The sequence below is a fragment of the Pelobates fuscus genome, chromosome 2 (assembly GCF_036172605.1).
Source record: "Pelobates fuscus isolate aPelFus1 chromosome 2, aPelFus1.pri, whole genome shotgun sequence".
In the NCBI taxonomy this organism is placed as follows: domain Eukaryota; kingdom Metazoa; phylum Chordata; class Amphibia; order Anura; family Pelobatidae; genus Pelobates; species Pelobates fuscus.
Window position 1 is genome coordinate 200,302,364 of NC_086318.1, and position 23,918 is coordinate 200,326,281.

At 39.6% G+C, this 23,918-nt stretch overlaps 1 protein-coding gene across 2 annotated transcripts in view; it reads left to right on the forward strand.

Annotated features, from left to right (window-relative positions):
* Positions 1-23,918, forward strand: part of VIT (vitrin) — a 133,605-nt gene that overhangs the window by 96,547 nt on the left and 13,140 nt on the right. The window contains exons 7-19 of one of the 2 annotated variants that reach the window (XM_063443095.1): positions 2,911-3,090; positions 4,005-4,055; positions 6,102-6,143; positions 6,249-6,305; positions 6,757-6,828; positions 7,594-7,653; positions 8,555-8,626; positions 8,714-8,782; positions 12,503-12,565; positions 13,876-13,938; positions 16,691-16,735; positions 20,153-20,215; positions 20,781-20,928. In XM_063443095.1, the coding sequence (XP_063299165.1) occupies positions 2,911-3,090; positions 4,005-4,055; positions 6,102-6,143; positions 6,249-6,305; positions 6,757-6,828; positions 7,594-7,653; positions 8,555-8,626; positions 8,714-8,782; positions 12,503-12,565; positions 13,876-13,938; positions 16,691-16,735; positions 20,153-20,215; positions 20,781-20,928 (985 nt within the window). The remainder of the gene's footprint in view (positions 1-2,910; positions 3,091-4,004; positions 4,056-6,101; positions 6,144-6,248; positions 6,306-6,756; positions 6,829-7,593; positions 7,654-8,554; positions 8,627-8,713; positions 8,783-12,502; positions 12,566-13,875; positions 13,939-16,690; positions 16,736-20,152; positions 20,216-20,780; positions 20,929-23,918) is intronic. The other variant, XM_063443096.1, reaches the window with a different exon arrangement.

The following is a 23,918-nucleotide window of genomic DNA, read 5'->3' on the forward strand; positions in this document are numbered from 1 at the left end:
AAGCTTAGATGTCACGATCAATGGCAAACCTCTTAGGTAAGTCCTCCACGAACAACTTACCTTGTTGCTTTCAGCTCAAAGGCAATATTTCTTATAAGACTGAAAAGGGTTTCTTATGAACCCTAATAAACTAGTGAACCCTTAATAGGGCACGAATAATGGGCGGCAACACTGTAAAATGGCTATTTCATACAAACACTGACAAAAACACATATAAATTAGCCTGGCACTAAAACTTTCACTACTCATAGGTGATTGCAATGGCTATAGTATTCATCATCCCAAATGCATAGGTCAAAACAAAACAAAAAAAAATACTAGTGCAGCTTCCCAAATCTCTATGCGGTTACATTTTAAAAATGAAATGTTTTTCACGAACTGTTCTGAGAATAACTACACTGCTCAAAAAAATAAAGGGAACACAAAAATAACAAATCCTAGATCTGAATGACTTAAATATTCTTCTGAAATACTTTGTTCTTTACATAGTTGAATGTGCTGACAACAAAATCACACAAAAATAAAAAAATGGAAATCAAATTTTTCAACCCATGGAGGTCTGGATTTGGAGTCACACTCAAAATTAAAGTGGAAAAACACACTACAGGCTGATCCAACTTTGATGTAATGTCCTTAAAACAAGTCAAAATGAAGCTCAGTAGTGTGTGTGGCCTCCATGTGCCTGTATGACCTCCCTACAATGCCTGTGCATGCTCCTGATGAGGTGGCGGATGGTCTCCTGAGGGATCTCCTCCCAGACCTGGACTAAAACATCTGCCAACTCCTGCACAGTCTGTGGTGCAACGTGACATGGTGGATGGAGCGAGACATGATGTCCCAGATGTGCTCAATTGGATTCAGGTCTGGGGAACGGGCAGGCCAGTCCATAGCATCAATGCCTTCATCTTGCAGGAACTGCTGACACACTCCAGCCACATGAGGTCTAGCATTGTCTTGCATTAGGAGGAACCCAGGGCCAACCGCACCAGCATATGGTCTCACAAGGGGTCTGAGGATCTCATTCCGGTACCTAATGGCAGTCAGGCTACCTCTGGCGAGCACATGGAGGGCTGTGTGGCCCCCCAAAGAAATGCCACCCCACACCATTACTGACCCACTGCCAAACCAGTCATGCTGAAAGATGTTGCAGGCAGCAGAACGTTCTCCACGGCATCTCTAGTCTCTGTCACGTCTGTCACATGTGCTCAGTGTGAACCTGCTTTCATCTGTGAAGAGCACAGGGCACCAGTGGCGAATTTGCCAATCTTGGTGTTCTCTGGCAAATGCCAAACGTCCTGTACGGTGTTGGGCTGTAAGCACAACCCCCATCTGTGGACGTCGGGCCCTCATACCACCCTCATGGAGTCTCTTTCTGACCGTTTGAGCAGACACATGCACATTTGTGGCCTGCTGGAGGTCATTTTGCAGGGCTCTGGCAGTGCTCCTCCTGTTCCTCCTTGCACAAAGGCGGAGGGAGTGGTCCTGCTGCTGGGTTGTTGCCCTCCTACGGCCTCCTCCACGTCTCCTGATGTACTGGCCTGTCTCCTGGTAGCGCCTCCATGCTCTGGACACTATGCTGACAGACACAGCAAACTTTCTTGCCACAGCTCGCATTGATGTGCCATCCTGGATGAGCTGCACTACCTGAGCCACTTGTGTGGGTTGTAGACTCCGTCTCATGCTACCACTAGAGTGAAAGCACCGCCAGCATTCAAAAGTGACCAAAACATCAGCAAGGAAACATAGGAGCTGAGAAGTGGTCTGTGGTCACCTCCTGCAGAACCACTCGTTTATTGGGGGTGTCTTGCTAATTGCCTATAATTTCCACCTGTTGTCTATCCCATTTGCACAACAGCATGTGAAATTGATTGTCACTCAGTGTTGCTTCCTAAGTGGACAGTTTGATTTCACAGAAGTGTGATTGACTTGGAGTTACATTGTGTTGTTTAAGTGTTCCCTTTATTTTTTGAGCAGTGTATTTATTTAGTCTTTCAGGTTATAACAGGGCTGCCGGTTTTTTTTTTTAGTGAATGCATATTTCTGTGGGCAAAACATGAGAATACTTATTGAAGATTGATTACTCACTGGATATCAGTTTTATGTTATTTTGAGGATATTGTTTATTATGAGCAAACACAATACAGAATATAAACTTATCTTCCAGTACATGGATCACATGGTACAATACACACAATACATATTATTTCAAAACATAATCTTAAAGAACTAAGTACAACCTATTATAAGTAGTAAGATGATTTATAGGAGTAAGAGCAAATTATCAATATTTAGGCATGTTAGTAATCGGAGGAGAAGTTATAGTAGGGGCGAACTAAGTATTCCCCAAATATTCATAGCATGACAACGTTGAAGTCACAAGAAAGTCAGGTATGCAGGAAGAAATAATGCAGTAATTAAACAAAGGTCTGACAAGAAAAATAGATATATAGCAATTCCCTAGAATCAAAAACAAAGAATATCCATCACACCTGGAAAAACGTTTGACAGGAAATTCCAATAAAGTAAAATGGAGGTCATTCCAATTGAGCAGCCAGTTCTTACTGAGTGATTGATGGACCAGGGCCTGCCTTAGTAAATAATGAAGGTTAGAAGGACACCAACTTCTATCTGTATGTTTTGTGTATCCCAGAACCGAGAGCAACAGATACAGAGCATTGTTTCAGCCCCAGTTGCTGGATAATTTGGTCAGTCTCTGACGCCTCCTGACGGTAGTATCAACTCTAGTTATAAGCGGAAAATGGAGGCAAGCCCAATGATATAGAAATAAATTATACAGGAGCAAGTATAACCAAAAGTTCTCGATTACCAGTTCTAAATACAATAATGCCAATTTTTGAGGTGGCCTCCTGTCTGACTCCTTTTTAACTCTGTTGGTGATTTTCTTCTCAGAAACAGTACAGAGAATCACACAGCCTCCTCCAACAACTCAACCTACAACTATACCTACCACCACAACTCCAGAACCCACAACTCCAGAGCCCACCACAACAGCAAGACCCACAACCATCCCAGTTGTTACAACAACTACAGCGAGGACTCGTCCCCCAATTCTACGACCCAGAGACACAGGTATGTTTTTCCAATTGAAACTAAAACTGCTTAATTAATTCAAATTGTTCCAGTAGGAGGTACATTCACGAAATAAATTTGTCTGCTTTCTGCGTGTGAAACTACTGAAATCAACAACACTTGTATTTGATAGCTCTAAAAACAGAGATTTAAATAACGTAGAGGCAGAATGGCCTGGCAGAGAAAATTCTTTCTTTATAGTCTGAATTACAATTTTGGACCAAAGAGCATAGCAAAACTAAAGTAAAATTTGATAGTGAAGGGGTTACATATTGTAGTTCTCCTGAGGCAAGGAGTGTCTTATTACACGTAGTTAAACTATTTTAGAATGGTTTGACTTTTTCCCTTGGTTCTGCCAGGTGTCGCGCCCCGCCTTCACTACTTCTGACATAGAGAGTTAATCTATCTGTTTGAGCTCAGCCCAAACGTGCAGGGCAGAGCTCATTGGCTGAGATTGATCAGCTGACAATCTCAGCCAATGAGCTAGTCCTGTACTGCAGGGCTTAGCTCAGGAGAGCTAACTGAAGCTCCTAAACAGGAGTCTATAGCTCTCTGTCAGAATTTGTGGTGGGGCAGCAGCACCCAGGGTGCCCCAAGTAAGACAGAACACTATTCTAAAACAGTTTGACTACTTATAATAGGAGCACTGTAGTGGTTTTGGTGCACGCAGTGTTCCTTTAGTAGGGCATTTAAATAAGCTGTTATGACGTAAAATGTTAATATCACCAGACTACATGTTTTGATTTTCCTCTCACAATTTAATGCTTTATTTCATGAACAAAGAACATGGCAAATAACCAGAAATAATAACCTGAAAACACATATTACCCTCCTTTGTGGGCACATATTGGAATTTCTCATTTGCTTGAAGGTTTTCTGTTAATTAAATTTTGTAACATTTACTTTGGATTTAGGATCAAGTGGCATTCATCCAGCATACAGATCTATTGTTGCAGCAGCTTCAAGTAGGTGAAATTTGAAATTGAACTTGTTGTAGTAGTCTTTGGGTGCTGTCCACTAGTAAGATGTCAAAATGTTTAGAAGAACTGTGACAAACACAGGACTGGAACACTCCCTGGAACCTGTAGATTGCTTCTAAATGGTTTGACATAAAACCGTGGGACAGCCCACACTCTCTAAGCAACTTAACCAATGTAGTAGTAGCTGTATTTTAAATTGCCCATTTAAGCAACGATACAACTATTTACAATTTAGCTGATCAATAACATAGTATTTGTTGCTCAAATATTAAAACTCAACTTTGTGCTGCATTCAAGTAAACTTATATATTTTGGTTACTAACTTTAAATTCCTAATCATTCTCACTTTAGTAAATAAACCTGTTATTTAAGCTGACTTCATGCTAGCCTGCAATGACCGACCATAACGCGAAATGAGCAAAACCACCCTAAATTGAGACATAATATTGACCATGACTTGTTAGCATAGCCTATAGGAATGGAAGAATTCACACCCATTACAATAGGACATTCTAACATCTAAACCTATGTCATCATAGGTTTAGCCTTTATGAGACAGTGATGGAGACTGGATGCCTCATGGCCCTGTAGATGTTTGGAAGTGGACAACTTTTAGTACTATATGTTTTGAAGGTGTGGTTCAAAAAACACTTAACTTTTTTGGGACATGGACACAATTTCCAACATGCAGAATGTATACTCCAACAAAACATTTAAAGTTTGTCAGAAAAATTAAGCATCTTCTTTTGTATAGGTTATAGTCATATAGATATGTATAGGTCTAATATAAACACCCCCTGCCAATAGACCAGGTGTTGGAGGGTGTGAGAAGATCCTGGAGGTCCTCAACTCAATATGGGGTTTGTGGAGAGGTTAGAACTGAATAGGCAATATGTTGATTAGGTTAAAGGTGACCTATTCCAAAGTGGTGGTAGTGTAATGGGGTTAGGAAGAAGAGGAGGCAATGAGTAGGGAATAAAGGGGGCCATAAGTAGGAACTAGATGGCCACTGTTTAGTTTTTTTCAGTGCTCTACACTTAGTTGTATTAGGTACCTATTGAGTTAATCAATAGTAATTGCAGGACTCATGGAAATGGAACTCATGGAAATGGAACTCATGGATAAAAATAAGATAATAAAATTATATTCAATAAATAATAGGATATTAATGTATCAGCTGGATCAATGCCTCCCATATAGAAGGGTAGGGAAAATCCGAAATCGCTAAAGAAATAATCTAGTAAGGGTTCTAAAACACCAATATAAAAGAACCGATACAAACTGTAAACTTAATAAAATACGTCAAAAAAAATAAATGACTAATGCCCCACAAGGGGTTAAAATCCTTAAAATGGTGTCAATTGTATAGTGTAGCAGACAGAGTGCTTCATATAAAAGATTTTATTGGCACATCAATACTGTCAGTGCAATACACACACATATATATATATATATATATATATATATATATATATAAAAGACTGGTGAATAAAAATACCCCAAAGTAAAAGAGCAGAGACTACCAGGTTTGCAGATTGAGAGCCCAATGCTGTTCGTGAACTCTCTCTCACCGGGCGGATAAAAGTGAGTCTGGACCTCCTAGTGCTGTATCAACACTGGCTGACAGTCGCGTGCGTTCCACTGCGGCTCTGGATGCGTTCCAGTCTGCTATCACTTGGGAATCAGTGTAGGATGCTGCCTTACGCGTTTCGTGATCATAGGATCACTTCATCAGATGAAGTGATCCAATGATCACCTAATACTTGTATCTTCTTGTACCGTGGGTGGCAGCCACCACTGCTTCTGGTGTTCACCTATTAAGTTGTTTATTTGTCTCTACAGTTAGTTGTTGTTGCAGGTGTCTATGAACAGGGAACCAATAAGCTGTTTTACAGTTTAAACAAAAGGTCTGACGGACAGTTTTGCTAATGGCTCTTCCCCATGCAGAGATTAACATTTTTACCCTTTACAATGAACATCTTGACCCTTTCTGAAGCATAAATCAGCATAATACATGTACTTCAATTTCAGGACAAGTCCAAGCAGCACAGGGAGGAAGAGGACAGAACCAAGGTATTTTATGTGACTTATTACACGTTGTTAGAAGTACACAGATACAAAGAAGTACATATTCCTTGTTTGTAGATCAATACTAATCAAAACAAATTATTTTAATAGCTTACAGGTCTCCATCAACTTACCCAACCAACCGGCAAGCACCCAGGGTTAATGCAGGTGAGAATGCATTTTCTTTTGCAAATTACAAAAGCTAGCACTTCACATACTTTTCATGTAATTGTAACATTTGAGATTTATTCACTAAGCCAATTTGCCATGAGAATTTCAACATTTAGGGGAAAAAGGTTACTTGTCATCTCTCTAGTGGATAAGCCATCATATGTTTTGAGACAATATCCACAAGTGAAAATGTATTATTTGTTCTGAAAGAGAGATAATTGGGTTTTAGCCACTAAATCTGGAATGGCCGTAAAGTAGAAAAGTAGTAGTAAGTTTTAGGCTAAATAATAGAATCTTTCTGTTTCAGCTCTTTTGGCCAAGAAAATATGGTTGTAGTGATAATTGGTTATATGCAAAATAATAACTATATATAGCATAAATAAATCAATTTGCTTCTATTCAGCCTATAGTGGCACTGCTGATGTTTGTCTTGTCTTTCTTTAAACAGCTGTTCCACGTCAAGATCCTTCCGTGTCCTTGCGAAAACCTATAGGAAATCTACAGCCATCTAGTGGTCAAGGTAGGAAACGCAACTTTCAAGCACTTTCTTGTTAAATTTGTGGATGCTTTCATATCATTATTGGTATTTACAAAGGGCCAACATGTTCCGCTGCACTGTACAATTTGGAAAATTAAACAACACGTATTAGATAAAAAATACAAAGGGAACTTAGCACCATCATGCAAATAAATGCAGACACAACAGGAGTTTGCCCTTTCAACAACATATAATAATAATTATTATTATCTTTAAATCAACAGCATTCAAAGATGCATTTTAAGGTTGAACTCCATTGACTTGAGTCTTTTTTCAATCTAGATTACTATGCATGTAACATCTCTCTCTCTCCATTTTTTGTGGCTTACCACCCTCCCCTCCAGAAAAATAATCTTATTATTTTCTAAAATACTGCAAATACATTTTTTTCCCACATAAAAACTGGTGGGACTCTGCTCCAAGTGTCCCTATGCATGAGCCTCAATTGATGTTGATGAAAATTGCTTTGGGGCCCTTGTTGTTAAAGGTTCAATAATGAGTGCAACATAGTATTTGTTTGTGCACACAATGGGATATCTAGATTAATGTATATTATACATGAAAGGGAATAATTAGCCATCTGTCTGCCCATGTGCATGAACCCTGTGATAGCCCTTACCTTTGCATCCCCACACAGGAGACTCCTATTGTTAAGAGGAATTTATGTTGTTAACAGGTATTGATATGACCTATGCATGCTGACTATGTATGATGAGTAAAGTGAATATATATATTTTTCTCCCGCAGCTTACAGCAGAGTACAACAGATTTTAGCTGAAAAGGGTGTATCTGCCCAAACAAATCAAAGTAAGTAAAATAGGGCTTTCCATGCGCACTTAGTTTATAATATATATATTTATATATTGTTAATTATACATGCATGTATATACAGTAGTGCATTACCAAAAAGGACCTGCAACAGTGTTGTATATATGATCTGCCTGTTATTTTAACTGCCATCTTATATTTATAAGCCCTGTATTGCACGTCGTCTGCATATTATTCTCATGCATATGACACAGGGCAGCACTAGTATGTCTCCGCAGCTCCTTTGCTGACATAGTGCTGACTATCTGTAGAGGAGGTAAAATAATGACGGTAGCAGTACAGTTCCTCTCGGGGAGTGTCCTATAAATCTATGGCAGACAGGAACTTGTATGTCACTGTGTCACAGTAAGAGTGAGAAAACATGCATGTAATCCTAAATCCTAATATTGTGGTTTATTATGATCTCTCAAGAACCCATCAACAGTATGCTACAATGGCTCAATGTTATTTATAGCGGTAATGTGGACAAAAAGGTTGACAGACCTTTTTCCCTGCATAGAATTCCATGCTGTAAGCAACCTGGCATGTGAATATATAGATTGGTTCTTCTGTGAACATGTATGTAAACTGAGCTTGGATGGGATCCTGCATGCCAAATAGGGCTTGCAAACTCCAAAACACATGAAATTCAAGAAAATCACAATGCTGGCTGTATTACTTATAAGTGTATGGATAAATATTGCCATGACAACTATTACCTATATGATTTATTCAATATGAATACAACACAAGAGTTTTCCCTCAAAGAAAGTACGATGCATTTTACCACTTGGTGTTCACTTAACCTTTGTAATATATTTGTAATATAGGCAGTTACAAATAAATGCTAAGCATGGTGGTTTTCGCAAATATGTTACTTTTATTATTCTTTTATTCACAGATTTCCCAAGACGTGATTGGCAAAATCCTAGTCAACGAGTAAATGTACAAACAGTGCAACGCAGACCTACAGGTATAAATGATCATTAGAAACATAAATCAGTATTAATATGGGGGCAAATAATATTTTACACTGAAAAATACTCTATATTGTCCACAGCTCCAGAGACTATCAATGTGGCTCCCCCTGTCGCACCCAGCTGGCCTGAAGAAAGACGAGAAACACAAGGTATGCTCTGACTATAAACTCGAGTTACTGGCAAAAAAAACAGATGTATATAGTGGAAAAAATACAATGCTTTCAGGGTTATTCACTAAAGTGAGAATTCAAAGTGAATTTCAAATTTAAGGTAAAAATACAGGAAACATTCTCTGAGTCAGTTATGTTTTCAGTTCGGCTACTCTGGCCTTACATTTTACATTTACTCTGAATGAACTTTGAATTCTCATTTTAGTGAATAACCCTCTAAATCTTAGATAGAAACATTTTTTTTTTTTTTTTTTATTAAAGCGTATCTCAGACGTAAGTGCATGGTTAGCATACCTAGGAAATTACATATTTTTATCTACACAGAGAAATTAAAATCTTTATAAAAATAGTGATTCTGTCTACATGCGATCCTCATATGGTAGTCCTTGTAATCTATCTTTGCTGGTTTTTAATTTCACAGTGTTGATGTACCTTGTTTAGACTGGGCTAGCAAATGGTTGGTTACGCTATGATTTTTAAGATAATTAATTGTATCTCTGTTTGACAAAAGATAGTAGTATCTAAGAATAAGTAATATCTAAGAATACTAAAAGTCACATGAAACATACACTGATTTCCTCCAAGACAAGGTGTTATGCACGATCCCTCCAGGTCATTTAAATGTTAATTATTTAAGATCCTACATATTAAAGTATTTAAAAAAAACATTTCTGGATGGATTTTTGGAGGCAATTATCTCCCTATAAGGGTCATCATTTCAGATATATTATTATATCACATTATATCATAACCAGGGCCACCACCATGGGGGTTTAGCCATTACAACAGTAAGAGGCCTGCTCAAGCCAGGGGGCAAGCCGTGAGTCCAGTTGGCGTGATAGTAATATCTCCCCAACTAAAGTGCATTGAAGATAACATGTAGAGCGGGATCGTTTCTTGGGATCACTTCTGGACCTAAGAACACTTCTCCTAGCATACAGGAAACCACAAAGGATTGCAAGGGGAGCTGGGAACCTACACCAGCCTCCTGCTTCCACTGGACCTCTGGGAGCCACCTTCCTGTAACATATGTCAAAGTGAGAGTATGTTTCTGGAAGTGTGTGTCTGGCAGCATGTGTGTGTTAGGGAATGAGTACAGAAAGATGACAATGTGAGGAATCAGAGACAAGGTCAGGATTGCTTTTTTTCAGTTTCTGATTGGATGTCCTCCCGTTGTCTGAAACTCATTCTCTCTAAAACTGAACTTCTTATTTTCCCCCTCATAATGCTGATCCTCCTCCATTGCTTTCCCTGCAAGTTGATGGTGCTTGCATCAGTCCATCCTTGCAAGCTCATTGTATTGGTGTTATCTTTGATCCTGGCCCCACCTTTGTGCAACATATCCAGTATGTTGCTAAAACCTGTCGATTCCACTTTAAAAATATTGCCTGAATCTGCCACTTTCTCACGCAAGATGCTGCCAAGGAGCTTGTTCATGATCTGGTAATCTCTTGCATGGATTATTGTAATTCTCTCATAGTTGGTCTCCCCAACTGCCCCGCTACAATCGGTGATGAATGCTGTCGCCAGGCTGATCTTTCTCACCCATCGTTCCATCCCTACCTCTTCCCTCTGTCGATTCTTACACTGGCTTCCTGTATCCTATAGGTGTCAATTCAAAATGCTAACCCTTATCTATAAAGCTCTAACCAACTCTAGCCTCTCTTACATTTCTTCCCTGATTCATAGATGTACCCTTTCTCAGTCTCTCCGCTCTGCCAGTGACCTTCTCCTATCTGTTGCTCGCACCCCTTGCAGGACTTCTCGCGGGCGGCTCCCTTCTTTTGGAACAGCCTGCGTACCCCCATCAGACGCTCCCCTAGTCTTTAATTGTTTAAGAAGTCCCTCAAAACACATCTGTTCATAAATACTTATGGACTCCCAGAGTAACTTATGTGTACATTTCCCAATCTGTTTCTTGCTTTCCTACAGAGCCATACTCCACCCTCACCTCCAGCTCTGCTACTTTTTCACCTTGTTTAGTGTCTGTCACCCTTGCTGCCCTGTAGTGTATTTGTACCCCACCTCATCTAGACTGTAAGCTCATTTGAGCAGGGCCCTCATCTACCTCTTGTTCTTGTATCACTGTGTAATTGTCTCATTTATTGTAACCCCCCCCCCCCCCCCCTCCACCCCTCTTCAAAATATATTGTAAAGCACTGCGGAATTAGTTGGCGCTATATAAATACCAATAATAATAATAATAGTAGTCAGGAGAAGCCAATTCAATAAATCGCACACTCTCAGGCACAAAAACCAGGACCGGGCATCACAACAAAGGAGAAGGGTACAAGTGTCTCTATAATTAGGCCAGTTAGGTGACTACCTAAGACCTCACACATTCTGGGCTTGCCTCATGCCCCTCCACGAGCTTTCCTGCCACTGTGAGTGCATGAACCATGCTGTCTTTTTTTAATTTTGCCTAATGCCTCACAATCTCTAGAGCTTCCTCTAGAGAAAGGGGTCTGTATTGGTACAGAATATTCCTCATTGCAGAATGAGATTGAAAAATGACATTGGAATGATACCATACAAACCAAGGTACTGTGGCCAGCTCAAATATAATTTGAATAATGTGCAGAGCATGGCACTATGTACAGAGCACAGTGTTACACAGTCCAATTTCAACCAAAGATAACATTTAGTATTTACTGGAGGAAAGGTACTCACATCATGGTTTCTGCTGCGTTAGAGACAGATATTCAGGATTACTAATATGGGACTTTCTAATATTCCCATCATGGAATGTGAACGATTACTTGCTATTAGGTTTGAACATTAATGAAATGGGTAGGTATTTTACCTGCCAATTCATGGATTTATCTGGATGCTTGGGACCTAGTTGCTGGCACTCTGAAGTAGTGTTTATTCTCTGGGCAGTAGTAGTAACATGAAGATCCGTTTAACAGAAGACTACAGGGTATTCCTAACCCTATAGTGTTAAAACCACCATATAGTCTTAAATTAGAGGGGCAAAGGTTTAAAAAATATCAGGAAGTATTACTTTACTGAGAGGGTAATGGATGCATGGAAGAGCCTTCCAGCTGAAGTGGTAGAGGTTAACACAGTGAAGGAGTTTAAGCATGCGTGGGATAGGCATAAGGCTGTCCTAACTATAAGATAAGGCCAGGGACTAATGAAAGTTTTTAGAAAATTGGACTAGATGGGCTGAATGGTTCTTATCTGCTGTCATATTCTATGTTTCTAAGGTACTCATGTTTATTCTAGTTGCTGTGGACTACAAGATCTGCAAAAGCTTTCAGGCTCCTCAACCTTTTCTAACAACCATTTAGAAACATAGAAACATAGAATGTGACGGCAGATAAGAACCATTCGGCCCATCTAGTCTGCCCAGTTTTCTAAATACTTTCATTAGTCCCTGGCCTTATCTTATAGTTAGGATAGCCTTATGCCTATCCCACGCATGCTTAAACTTCTTTACTGTGTTAACCTCTACCACTTCAGCTGGAAGGCTATTCCATGCATCCACTACCCTCTCAGTAAAGTAATACTTCCTGATTTGGTTAAAGTCAAAATATACATAAACATGTTAATAAGCAGGCTTAACTATGTTGATACGCTGATATGTATGTATTTCAACTATAAATAAAACAATATACTGGTATATTGTGATACATATACTATTTAAGCATATGAAGTATCTGTATAATGTGCTACAGTATGGTTGCTCTCTTGTAGTTTCCAACTCCAGGTCTAGCCTGTCCGAAGTTGACAGGTGGGTCTCCGGCTTTTCTCAAAGCAGTAAGTAGCTTACATTTTGTAAGATCACTGTCTCTGCTAAGCAAAATGAGTGAATTTACTCAGAATAACTCAACACCATTAACCATTACTTACCTGTTATATCTACCGCTTGTTAAGCATTGTTTTCAGTAACATTTCGAGCTTGCTTGGTTAATGCTTCAGCTGCCGTATCTGTCCAAATGAAAGGGTTATATATGGGTTTGACTCCTCAAAGTTCGGCACAGCCTTTTTATGCCTTTATGTTTTATTTGACTTCTTTATGTCAGATAATAGTAATGTCTATTTGTCAGCTGTCACTAATGTTAAGGCTGTGAGTGTGCACTGCTGTTGTGAGTTTATAACAGATTGAATGTTATTAGCATTTTATGTTGTGATCTTCAATGTTCTTTTGCTTCCTACAGTGTCCCAATTAAAGTTCCTTTCTCTGTTCTTTAATTGGATGAAAACAATTGCTGTAGAAGTATTACCTGAATAGGTTTATAATAAACAATGACTGTACAAATTAAATCCCAATGTAATACACATTTTTGGTATCAAAATAACCTCCTTGTACAAGGATAATTGACTATATTGAGAACCTTAACCCAAAATGTACCTCCAAATGAACCATGATAAGGAAACCCCAAATGATGTAGAATTCTTTGTGTACCATGTTAGTTACTACCTTTATTTTATGATTATACAATGGCGAGATGTGAAGGTCAATACTAATCACATGACAAGTCAGTCCTGAATTGGCTGTCAAGAAATACATTACCATATTAATTCAGGCTGTGTGCCTGTCCTGCTGACTTTTTAAGGAGTAATTCATTGCTTGCATAAAGTGTACTCATATAAAATGTTGATGATCATAAGTCACAGTCTGGCAATATTTCTCACTAAGTCCAATAACCAAGTGTATCAATCTAATGCAATAAACTGGCCAAAATTGTATACACTAAAAGGAAAAAATTCACGGTCACTGAGTCATATTAGGAGTGCTGCTCATTGGCCTAACTGCAATATATAATAAGCCTGTTGCCATATAAATCTCCTTTCTCCTAAGAAGTCTCAAATAATGATTCCTCCTCCGTACAACAGAATCCAGAGGTACACAGTTCCCAGAAAATGTATCTCATGCCTCTTAATATTTCTTAATATTTAGGTAGAACTCTCTAAGTGCAGTATTTTATAGGCTCGTATAAAAAATACCAGGTTGGTCCTTAAATAGGTTTTTAGCTCCTAAACTCTCAATATGCTCATGTGCTTGCAAATCTAGTATTAATAACATACTGTTTGATTTAACCGTTACTTTGTTTACTTCCTTCTAGATCCCAAGACCAGTGAATTTGACACAGTTTCGAAGGTGATTCCAGCAACACCTGAACCAGTTGGTAAGTGTTTAAAACATAAACCTACTAACAATTTGTTGTTTAGAACTTTAAGTAAGTAAATGTATTAAAATATGTCCTAAATAAACTAAAAACTTCAGCCATGCATTATCATTCATGACACACAGTTTTTTTTATCAGATAGTTCCTAATATGTGTCCTTTGCTAATATTGTTTCCCACCAAAATTAAGTTACATGCAATTGCAGAATGTTACATTATTTGTCACTTTCCATTCTTTATGTTTAAGGCTGAATGCAATACTCAGCAGCATTCATGTACCTAGAGGACGCCATAATCTATGCTGAGAAGCTAACCACACATTTTCTCACAGCTGTAGGCTACAACCATAGGCCACTGCAAAATTATCCAGAGGTTGAAAGTTGGTTCATTAAAAACAAAGTATTTTTAAATACCAACAACATTAACTTATTTACAGGACTTAAAATGTCTCTTAATGTCTTGGTGCCAGATACCACAGGACACGATCAGAGGTCTTGTGAAGTCCATGCCTCAATAAAAAGCTATTTTGACAGGATGAGGAGACCTACACAATATTAGGCAGGTGGTTTTAATGCCGTTGCTATTTGCACTGCATGTCTTAGTCAATATCAATATCTAAAAAATCTGAAAATCAATTAATCACAAATGGGGTTGTTCACTACATGGCCAAACATTTACAATCTGTTTAGTTATCCTCCACAATTTCCTTTTTAATGAATAGACCCCATTTGATGTATAACTGAATACAGTATAAGGGTACATGTACCATAGGTTGTCAGTCCCTGTATTTCAATCATTGCATCAACTAATCACTCACTGTTATAAGTTACATAAATATAATTGTTGGGTTTTTTTTTTAGATGTCAGACATTATTTTTTAATAGCTCTTTGCTACAAATCGAAATCTAGCCTGTTTGATAATTTTAGTCTCTTAAATAATACTAACCATGAATGTTTTAGAAAAGAACTCTAGCAGTTCGTTCGGGCCATATCGGTTTCTGGGAAGTGAGCCGCATAGAGCTATGGTTAGTTTATATTAAATGTGACAGACAATGATTTTCATAAAGCCCACGGCATGCATATGTAATTCTCATTACAATCCTAAACTGTTTTAGTTGTGTTAAACATGAAAAAAGCATGATCAATATAAACAGCATATATTATATAGAAATTGTGGACTTACTGAAATGTGCCATTCTGTGTCATCACTGAATGTTAAAATCTGTTAAAAATTTAGGGGGCGGGGCCCAGGCATCGTGGTGGCCAGACGCATCTTAAAAGAGAGCTCCTCAGTTAGTATTTAATTGAGTTTCTCACCACCCATCTCTCTAAATCGGTGAACAAACCTTTCTCCTGCACTGGAAGATGTGATCTGGAGTGCAAATGAGAACTGTGGTGCCAGTAAATACCTCAGAGGAGTTAATGGAGCCTAGTGAAAACGTGGGGCAGGAGAGACTGATTCTGTTTCATATCATATTGTCTCTCCCTTTAGCAGTGCAGCCATTTATTTTCACTTCAGCATTGTTTGACTATATTTTCCTGGTTTAACTGCTTAATTTTCTGTCTCCTAGTTTTCAGTTGACCACTAGACTGCTATTAGACCAAGGCAGGGCCTCTCTGGTGGGCACACGTATCTCTCATTAAATTAGCCTGCATTCATACGCTTGTGCATTTTCTCTCCCTCTGTCCATGACAATTCACTGTCCCTTGAAGCTTCTAGTACCGTAACCCTCATGCTCTCTGACATAATGTGTATCTTGTTTATGCTGCATGTTTCCTAAAAAAATAAAAACAGTGCGACATTCCTGTATGACATGGTCAAAACATTACTGTCGGCTTCTGCTTAAGCTCTATATCTTCCTGCATGTACATTTATCATTGTACTTTAAAAATAAAGAATTTAAGAAGCAAACTGTTAGAAATGTAACAGCAAAACATACCATATATATCCCATAAGATCAAATAAACACAAAAGATCAATATATCAGCTGTGTCCAGAATACCATACGTTGGGTTAATATTTCTCCTCCATCTTCACAGCTACACAAAGATACATTATCATGTAATTTTCATATGGAAAACCTAATAGAAAAATAATCTGCCACCTACCCACTGCTATCCCCCCACCTACTGAGTCTGTACCTTTGTTGCTGCTTACACTTTCTTTTCTTTTCTCATAACTTCATATCAAAAAGAACTGATATTGATACTTTGGAGAGAGTTCAGAGAGGGGCTACTAAAATGGTTCATAGCTTGCAGGATAAAACTTACCAGGAAAGGTTAAAGGATCTTTGGATGAAGCCGAGACAGAGGGGATATGATAGAAACATTTAAAACTGATCCATATATTAATCTTAATCTACTGTCTTGTCAATTTTTATTGAAAGTTCAACAAATGCTGCATGTAAAACATTTGTTACACTTATTACATTTGTGTTTGGGTGTGCTTTCTCTGTACCTGAGCCCATTAAAAAAAAATTATTTGAAAATTGTAATTGATATTATAATTATCCTACAGTGCTTTATGGTCATAGTACAAGGGGTTATTTAAAGATAAAGCACAGCATCTAAATGTTAGCTGGCATATGTATGCTGTAGGTACCATTTTGTGCCATTGTTTTACTTTGTTTCATTCATTCAATGTGAGACAGCTTTGCATTTCTATATGTGCAAAGAATAATAAATATGTACATTCATTTTGTGCAGGAGAGATTATTTATGAACACATATTCTTTGATTTTATTTTTTCCAAGTTAAAGAAGTGGAACCAAGTTTGTGGAAAGGATTTTCTGAAACAGGTAGGTTGCCACATACCACAAAACATCTGATCACTTCTTACATTTGTCGCATTTACATGCAAAATAAGGAAAAAAGAAAAATATTGTAATATATGTGGAGAGACATGAGTGACAAAAAGCTCAATTCACTAATGCCTACTCACATGTGAAGGAGCTTCAAACAAGCCCTAGCGGCATGTGTCAGTATAATTCCCACCTGTCGATATATGTCAATTGGGTGTCTCTTGATTCCTGTCTCTTGAATCCAGTCCAAAATACAAAATTAGTAGTGATATAAATTCAGATGTAATAAATATATAATATAAAACTGCAAATAAATGCACTCACAATTGTTTTAAAGTGCTATGAACTGTGCAATTAATGTCAAGAAAGTGTTACTCAAAAGTTCATTACAAATATTCGTGCAGCACCAAACGGGTTTAGCATCCCAAAACATATACATTTAAAATGCAAGCATAACATTGGTGTTCAAAAATATTATTGCTATATACATATATAGTTAATATGGACATCCATGCAAAATTAAAAAATATACATATAATAGTGCAATTTTGCCAAACACAAAGCAAGCCTCTTTTCCTTTGGTGCTTTCCGAGTAAACCTCTCCACTTCTTCTCGGTTTCTGACAACACACAACAAGTTTTACCTCTCCTACAGGGATTTATCACGTGTTTATCAAATCCATCCTCTGAGCCTTCCTTATATATCTAAAATATAATATCTCATAAATCTATAATGCCTAGGTAACCTGGCACCTAGGGCGGATATGTATGTTGGCACACCTCTCCCTTAGTTTTAAATGTCTGTGTGTCACTCCACACCCACTCATCCCTTTGTTTGTATCTCCTGACGTTTTTTGTGTGTTTCTCCTAACCCACCCTATTAAGCTTGTTTTTCTCTTACCTGTTTCCATTCTCTTAACCCAAATTTCATCTTGTGTATCTCTTAACCCCACTTACCTCTTGTCCACTTCTTAATCTTTTTTTGTTTCCTCACATACATACACACATGTATATACATATGTGACACAACCAGTGGTGTATCCTGGTTTTGTGCTGCCCTAGGCAGGACAAAACTCAGGCGCCGCCTGCCCGCGCCACCCCCACCCAACCCTTTCCCCGCCCCGCCTTCTAAATACACACACACACACATTCACTGACAGATACGCATACACTAGCTAACAGAAACACACACACACTAACAGACACACTCACTAACAGACACTCTCTAGCAGATACACACTCACTAACAGACACACACACAGTAAGACACACACACACACTAAGACACACAGACACACAGACACACAGACACACTAACAGACATGCAGACACACACTAACAGACACACAAACAGACACACAGACACACTAACAGACATACACACACACTAACAGACATACACACACACTAACAGACATACACAGACACAATAACAGACATACACACACACAATAACAGACATACACACACACACACACACACTAACAGACATACACACACACACTAACAGACATACACACACACACACACTAACATACATCCACTAACAGACATCCACTAACAGACATCCACACACACTAACAGACATACACACACACACTAACAGACATACACACACACACAATAACAGACACACTAACAGACATACACACACACACAATAACAGACACACACTAACAGACATACACATACACACACACACACACACAATAACAGACACACACTGACAGACATACACACACACACACTTTTTTATTTTTTATTTAACCCCCCCAGCCTCCTTACCTTTGGGAATGGTGGGGGGGTTCCCTCTCTCCCTGGTGGTCCAGTGGCTGCTGGGCGGCGCTGGCGGGCGGCTGGCGGGTGGCTGGCGAGGGAGCACTTCCTCTGAGCTGTCTGCTCAGCTCCCTCGTGCGCCACACAGTGAGGCTGGGAGGCGGAGCCGGAATATGACGTCATATTCCGGCTCCCAGCCTCACTCTGCGGCGCGCGAGGGAGCTGAGCAGATAAGCCCACTTCCTAGGTAATGGAATGTAAAGGGTGTGTGCAAAGACTAACAAGGTTATTCACTAAAGACCAGATTTGAATAATGCAAAGAGAGTCTAGGCACACAGGTAACTTCACAACGCAGGTTTTAATGGAACTGGCACAGCATGACAACGTTTCATCTGATAAAAACTGGCCATTCTCCAGTCACCTTCCCAAATAAACTGTGTGACTGGACTCTCCGGATTACTAAAGTATTCCTGAAGACCTACCATCCCATAATTGGCAACTATTATCATTACTATTATTCCCTATTTGATGTTTAGAGATGTGTGCAGTCCCTGTTTAATATTTTTAAAGATCAAGTTTTGTCTGAATGGACAAAATCCAGTGAAAATGAAAAAGTTCCAACCGCATGCGGTGTCCACTGGTGCTTTTGCATATAAATCTTATACAAAGTATAGGATTCAGAATCTTACCAAAGCACTGCTTTTTACTAGAATTCAGAACTAAATACATCCAGCAGGATGCACATTACAACTTATTGTTCACGTGCTTTTTCGCAAGTGAATGATCATTTTCAGGACAATTTGCCTGCTAAGAGCAAGCCCAATTTTCTCGTCAGGTTTACATACATTCTCTCCCTAATATTAGCCGTGGCCCATGCCTACAGATCATGTACATGTCACTCATGTTCAATCTCCTCACTGCAGATTATGTTTCTATCCCACTTTCAGTCCCCCCCCCTCAGTTCCTCATGTCCCAGTGCGACACCAAATAGGACATGTTCCTGTCCCTCCCTCCCTACTTAATCAAATACCTTTTCAGCCATGATCATGTTTCTAACCCTCCCCAATCATGTTGTGCATCCATTATTTATGTTCATTACCCTAAGCCTCGCTAGTTAATTGTTGTGTTCCTTCCGACCCATATATCACTTTCCTATATCTATCCTTTCCAGAAATCACTTTATTGTTTTCATTCTAAATAGTATACATTGAATATGGAACCCCCCCTTCCCACTAATGAACTTGGCATTCCTCACATCATGTATTGTTGGCTTGGCTCTCCCAAATTCTTCCATATATAATTTCTAGCTATGTAGCTTTATTATCTCTTTTCTTAGCCTCAGTAAATACTGATATACTTACTCGGGGAGATAGGAGGAGGCAGCAGGTATATATATATATATATATATATATATATATATATACAAAGGAAATAGTAAACCCCTGCACGCCAAATAAGAAAAAATATACCTGGTGCTCTGGTAGCTCAAATGTAGAAAATAGAAGAATAGAAGACCGGCACTCAAGGAATTTGATCAAAGTATTTACTATTCAAAAAATCGACGTTTCAGCTCCTCTAGGGAGCTTTCATCAGGACATATATATATATATAATAATTTTACTCAATCTTTCTTTTACAGCTGTCATTTCAAAAGAAGATTTCAACTTAAGACCAGTAGAAACAGTAGCTTTGGGAGGAATAAGTATGTACTTTCCTCTTCTTATTTTTGCATAGTAAATGCTAATTATGTATAGCCGCAAACATTTTAAGCGGAAAGTGAATTACATTCGCTTTTATTTTCCTTTTATATGTTGTTTTTCTTCATTACATTATTGTTACTTGCTAATGATAATTGTAGATGTACCTTTTTTATCTAACAGGGTTATTCACTACAGTGAGCATTGTCAGAAATTCGAAGTGAATTTCCAATTTATGGCCAAAGTAAGAAAATTGGAAGCATAGCTAACATGGAGAATGTTTCCATTTGGGCTATTTTGGACTTAAATTGGAAAACACTTTGAATTCACATTGATTTTCCGATAATTCTCACTTTACTGATTAACCTGTTAGAGTTACTAAGTCTGTATTTGTTCTTTTAGGTTTATTATCATAGTAATGAATCACACTGCCTTAGAGTAATACAATATACTATCACTAAAAGTATTAAATAAAGCTTGTGCATTTATACATTTTACTGTGATTTACATTTTTTAAGTTTACACAAGATTATAGAAGCTATCACTTTCCATTATTGTGTTTCACTTTAGATTGCAAGATAGATCTGGTTTTCCTCATGGATGGCAGCTGGAGTATTGGCAAACGTCGGTTCCGGATACAGAAGCTATTCCTGAGCCAGATGGCTGATGCTCTTGATGTTGGTCTTTCTGGGCCTCTCATGGGAATTGTTCAGTATGGGTAAGACTGATTCATTTATCCAGATGTCAAAACAAAAGAACCCTGACAAATAAAAGAAAGCTTGATATTACAATTGGGGTTACGTCATCGGTAGATTATAATATTTAACAATAAAACTTCTCCACAAAAAAGAAGAAGATATCAAGGAGAGGGAAGAGGGAAAAATGAACATCCAACTTATATAAAATAGTAAATCCAAAAAATCCAAATAGTACTTGCACTCAGTCAAAACAAAAGGCGTAGGTATCTGGGTCACCGCTAAAGACCCTAAATCACAAAATATAAAACCACCAAATGATACCGCACTCAAGAAAGAAAGGGTATATGAATATAAATTTATTGCCACAACTTAATAAAATTGGAAATAGTACTCATCTATCCTGTGCAGGGCCGGATTTAGATGAAAAGAGGCCCTAGGCTATTCCACTTATGAGGCCCTTTCACTTCCCATTTTTAAGTTTGTAAATTAGATGAGAGACAATAAAATACATCATTACTGTGATATATATCAATATGTTAAATGAAACATGTTGTGATTGGTACTAACCTTTATAAAAAATGTGGCACGGATAATACATTTAAAAAAAGTCGAGATGAGGAGGGGGGGGTGATTGTAAGAGGGAGGGGGTGATGAGGAGAGGGGGGGTGATTGTGAGGGGGGGGTGATTGTAAAAGGGAGGGGTGATGAGGAGAGGGGGGGTGATTGTGAGAGGGAGGGGGTGATGAGGAGAGGGGGGGTGATTGTGAGAGGGGGGTGATTGTGAGAGGGAGGGGGGTGATGAGGAGGGTGGATGATTGTAAGAGGGAGGGGGTGATGAGGAGAGGGGGTGATTGTGAGAGGGAAGGGGGTGATGAGGAGAGGGGGGTGATTGTGAGGGGGTGATTGTAAGAGGGAGGGGGTGATGAGGAGAGGGGGGTGATTGTGAGGGGGGGTGATTGAGACAGGGAGGGGGGTGATGAGGAGGGAGGGGGTGATGAGGAGAGGGGGGGTTATTGTGAGAGGGAGGGGGGTGATGAGGAGAGGGGGGTGATTGTGAGAGGGGGTAATTGTAAGAGGGAGGGGGTGATGAGGAGGGGGTGATTGTGAGGGGGGGGTGATTGTGAGAGAGAGGGGGGTGATGAGGAGAGGGAGGGTGACTAAAAAAATTACCTTAAATCCCTGGTGGTCCAGTGGGGGCTGCCTGGTGGTCTGGTGAGGTCCCTAGTGGTCCGGTGGCCCTCATAGCTGCAGACTATAGATCTCGAGAGACCCAATCAGAGCGTTGCCGTGGTAACCCACGGCAACGCTCTGATTGGGCAGTGCACGCGAGATCCATGGTCTGCAGCTCTGCACATTGCGGAGCTGCAGACCGCCGGTCTCGGCGATTGCGGCAGGAGGGGCATTGTAGTCTGCCCCGGGCACCCCCTTAGTAAGTGGCAACCGGGGCGGACCACCCCCCCCCCACCTCCCTTTTAGTACACCACTGGTCATATCATATGCGTAGAATTTCTCCTTATTTTCGGTTCAGTGTTTTAGTGTTCACTGTTTTTAGAATAGTGTAATTTTAATTTTGCAAACAATTTGAATGTAGGCCCCTCTTGATCTTGAGGCTCTAGGCTGAAGCCTAGTTAGCCTATAGGAAAATCCGGCCCTGATCCTGTGTAAAGACACCAAAGGTATGATGATAGTCATATTCAAAGGTTTGCCCACCACTAAAAAAATGTAGACAGTGTATAAAACACAGTGTCAGATCACCCAAAAATATAGTCTACCTATACACAGCTCAAGTACAAGAAAGAAGGTACAGTGCTTGATATACCTATACAATCAGTCTAAAGTGCAACACAAAACAAAATATATACAACATATAGATGTAAATGATGTAAGATGTAAATCCCATGAAAAAAAATGTATCAAAAATATAAAATAAAATATGTAAAAATAAAAAAATTAACAAAAATTATCTATATAAGAAAAAAAAATTCTGTGATAAAGTCATGTTTTGTTCTCACCACCGGCCTCCAGGTGAGTTGTAGATGTAATGTAGATTCCTTAAAGTTTCTGACATATTTGCTTAGTGTAAGAATCCTTGTGAAATCTTCTTTGGACCAGCAAGGTAGAGGCCGGTAAATCCGGGGTATGGTTGTCCTTTGAGGGTCCCTCTGGGTCAGTTGGATAGAGGTGGGTAAATCCGGGGTGGTGTGCTCGGGAATTAATTCCTTCAAATGGCACTGGTGTAACAAATCTGTTATAAAAGCGGACGTTGGGCGTGGCTTGGCGGTCCGAGAAGATGGCTGCCTAAAACTTGTACTCCCCTCTGGCTCAACACAAACCTCGCCGAACCCGCATCCAGACCGCAGCTATGGGGAAAACCCACCGAGCGGCACATGCACAGAGACCCACGGACCCCCCTAAGGGGACCCCGACCCCCTCCATGAAACACTACCTGGTGACACCGGCGGACCTCGAGTGCCAGGCCTCCAATGACTCCACGGCCTCAGGCTTCTCGAGCCCGCCATCACCGAGGGGGGAGCGGACACACATGGAGAAAGGAACAAAGGCATCAGGGGAATACCCGCCCAATATAGTTTCCCTCACGAAAGCTTTACCAACGAAAGCTGACCTAAAGGCTGCAAATCACGACCTGCGTACTTCTCTCACCACAGAACTCCACGCGCTGCGGGAGGATATCCAAGGCCTCAGTCAGAAGGTGGCGCAGCTGGAAGCTGACTGTGACCACATGTCAGTAGCACAGACGGTGAACACAGACAAGTTACAGCAGCATAACACAATCCTCAAGCAATTAGCACTGCACGTCGAGGATCTGGATAATAGGGGCAGGAGACAGAATAAACGTGTCAGGGGGCTCCCTGAAGACTTAGACAAAATGGCACCAATCCAAACCACGCTATTGGAACTATTTAATATGCTTCTCACCAGACCACCCCAGACACACATAGGCTTTATCCGAGCCCATAGAGCATTGAGACCTCAGGGGCCCCTGGAGGGA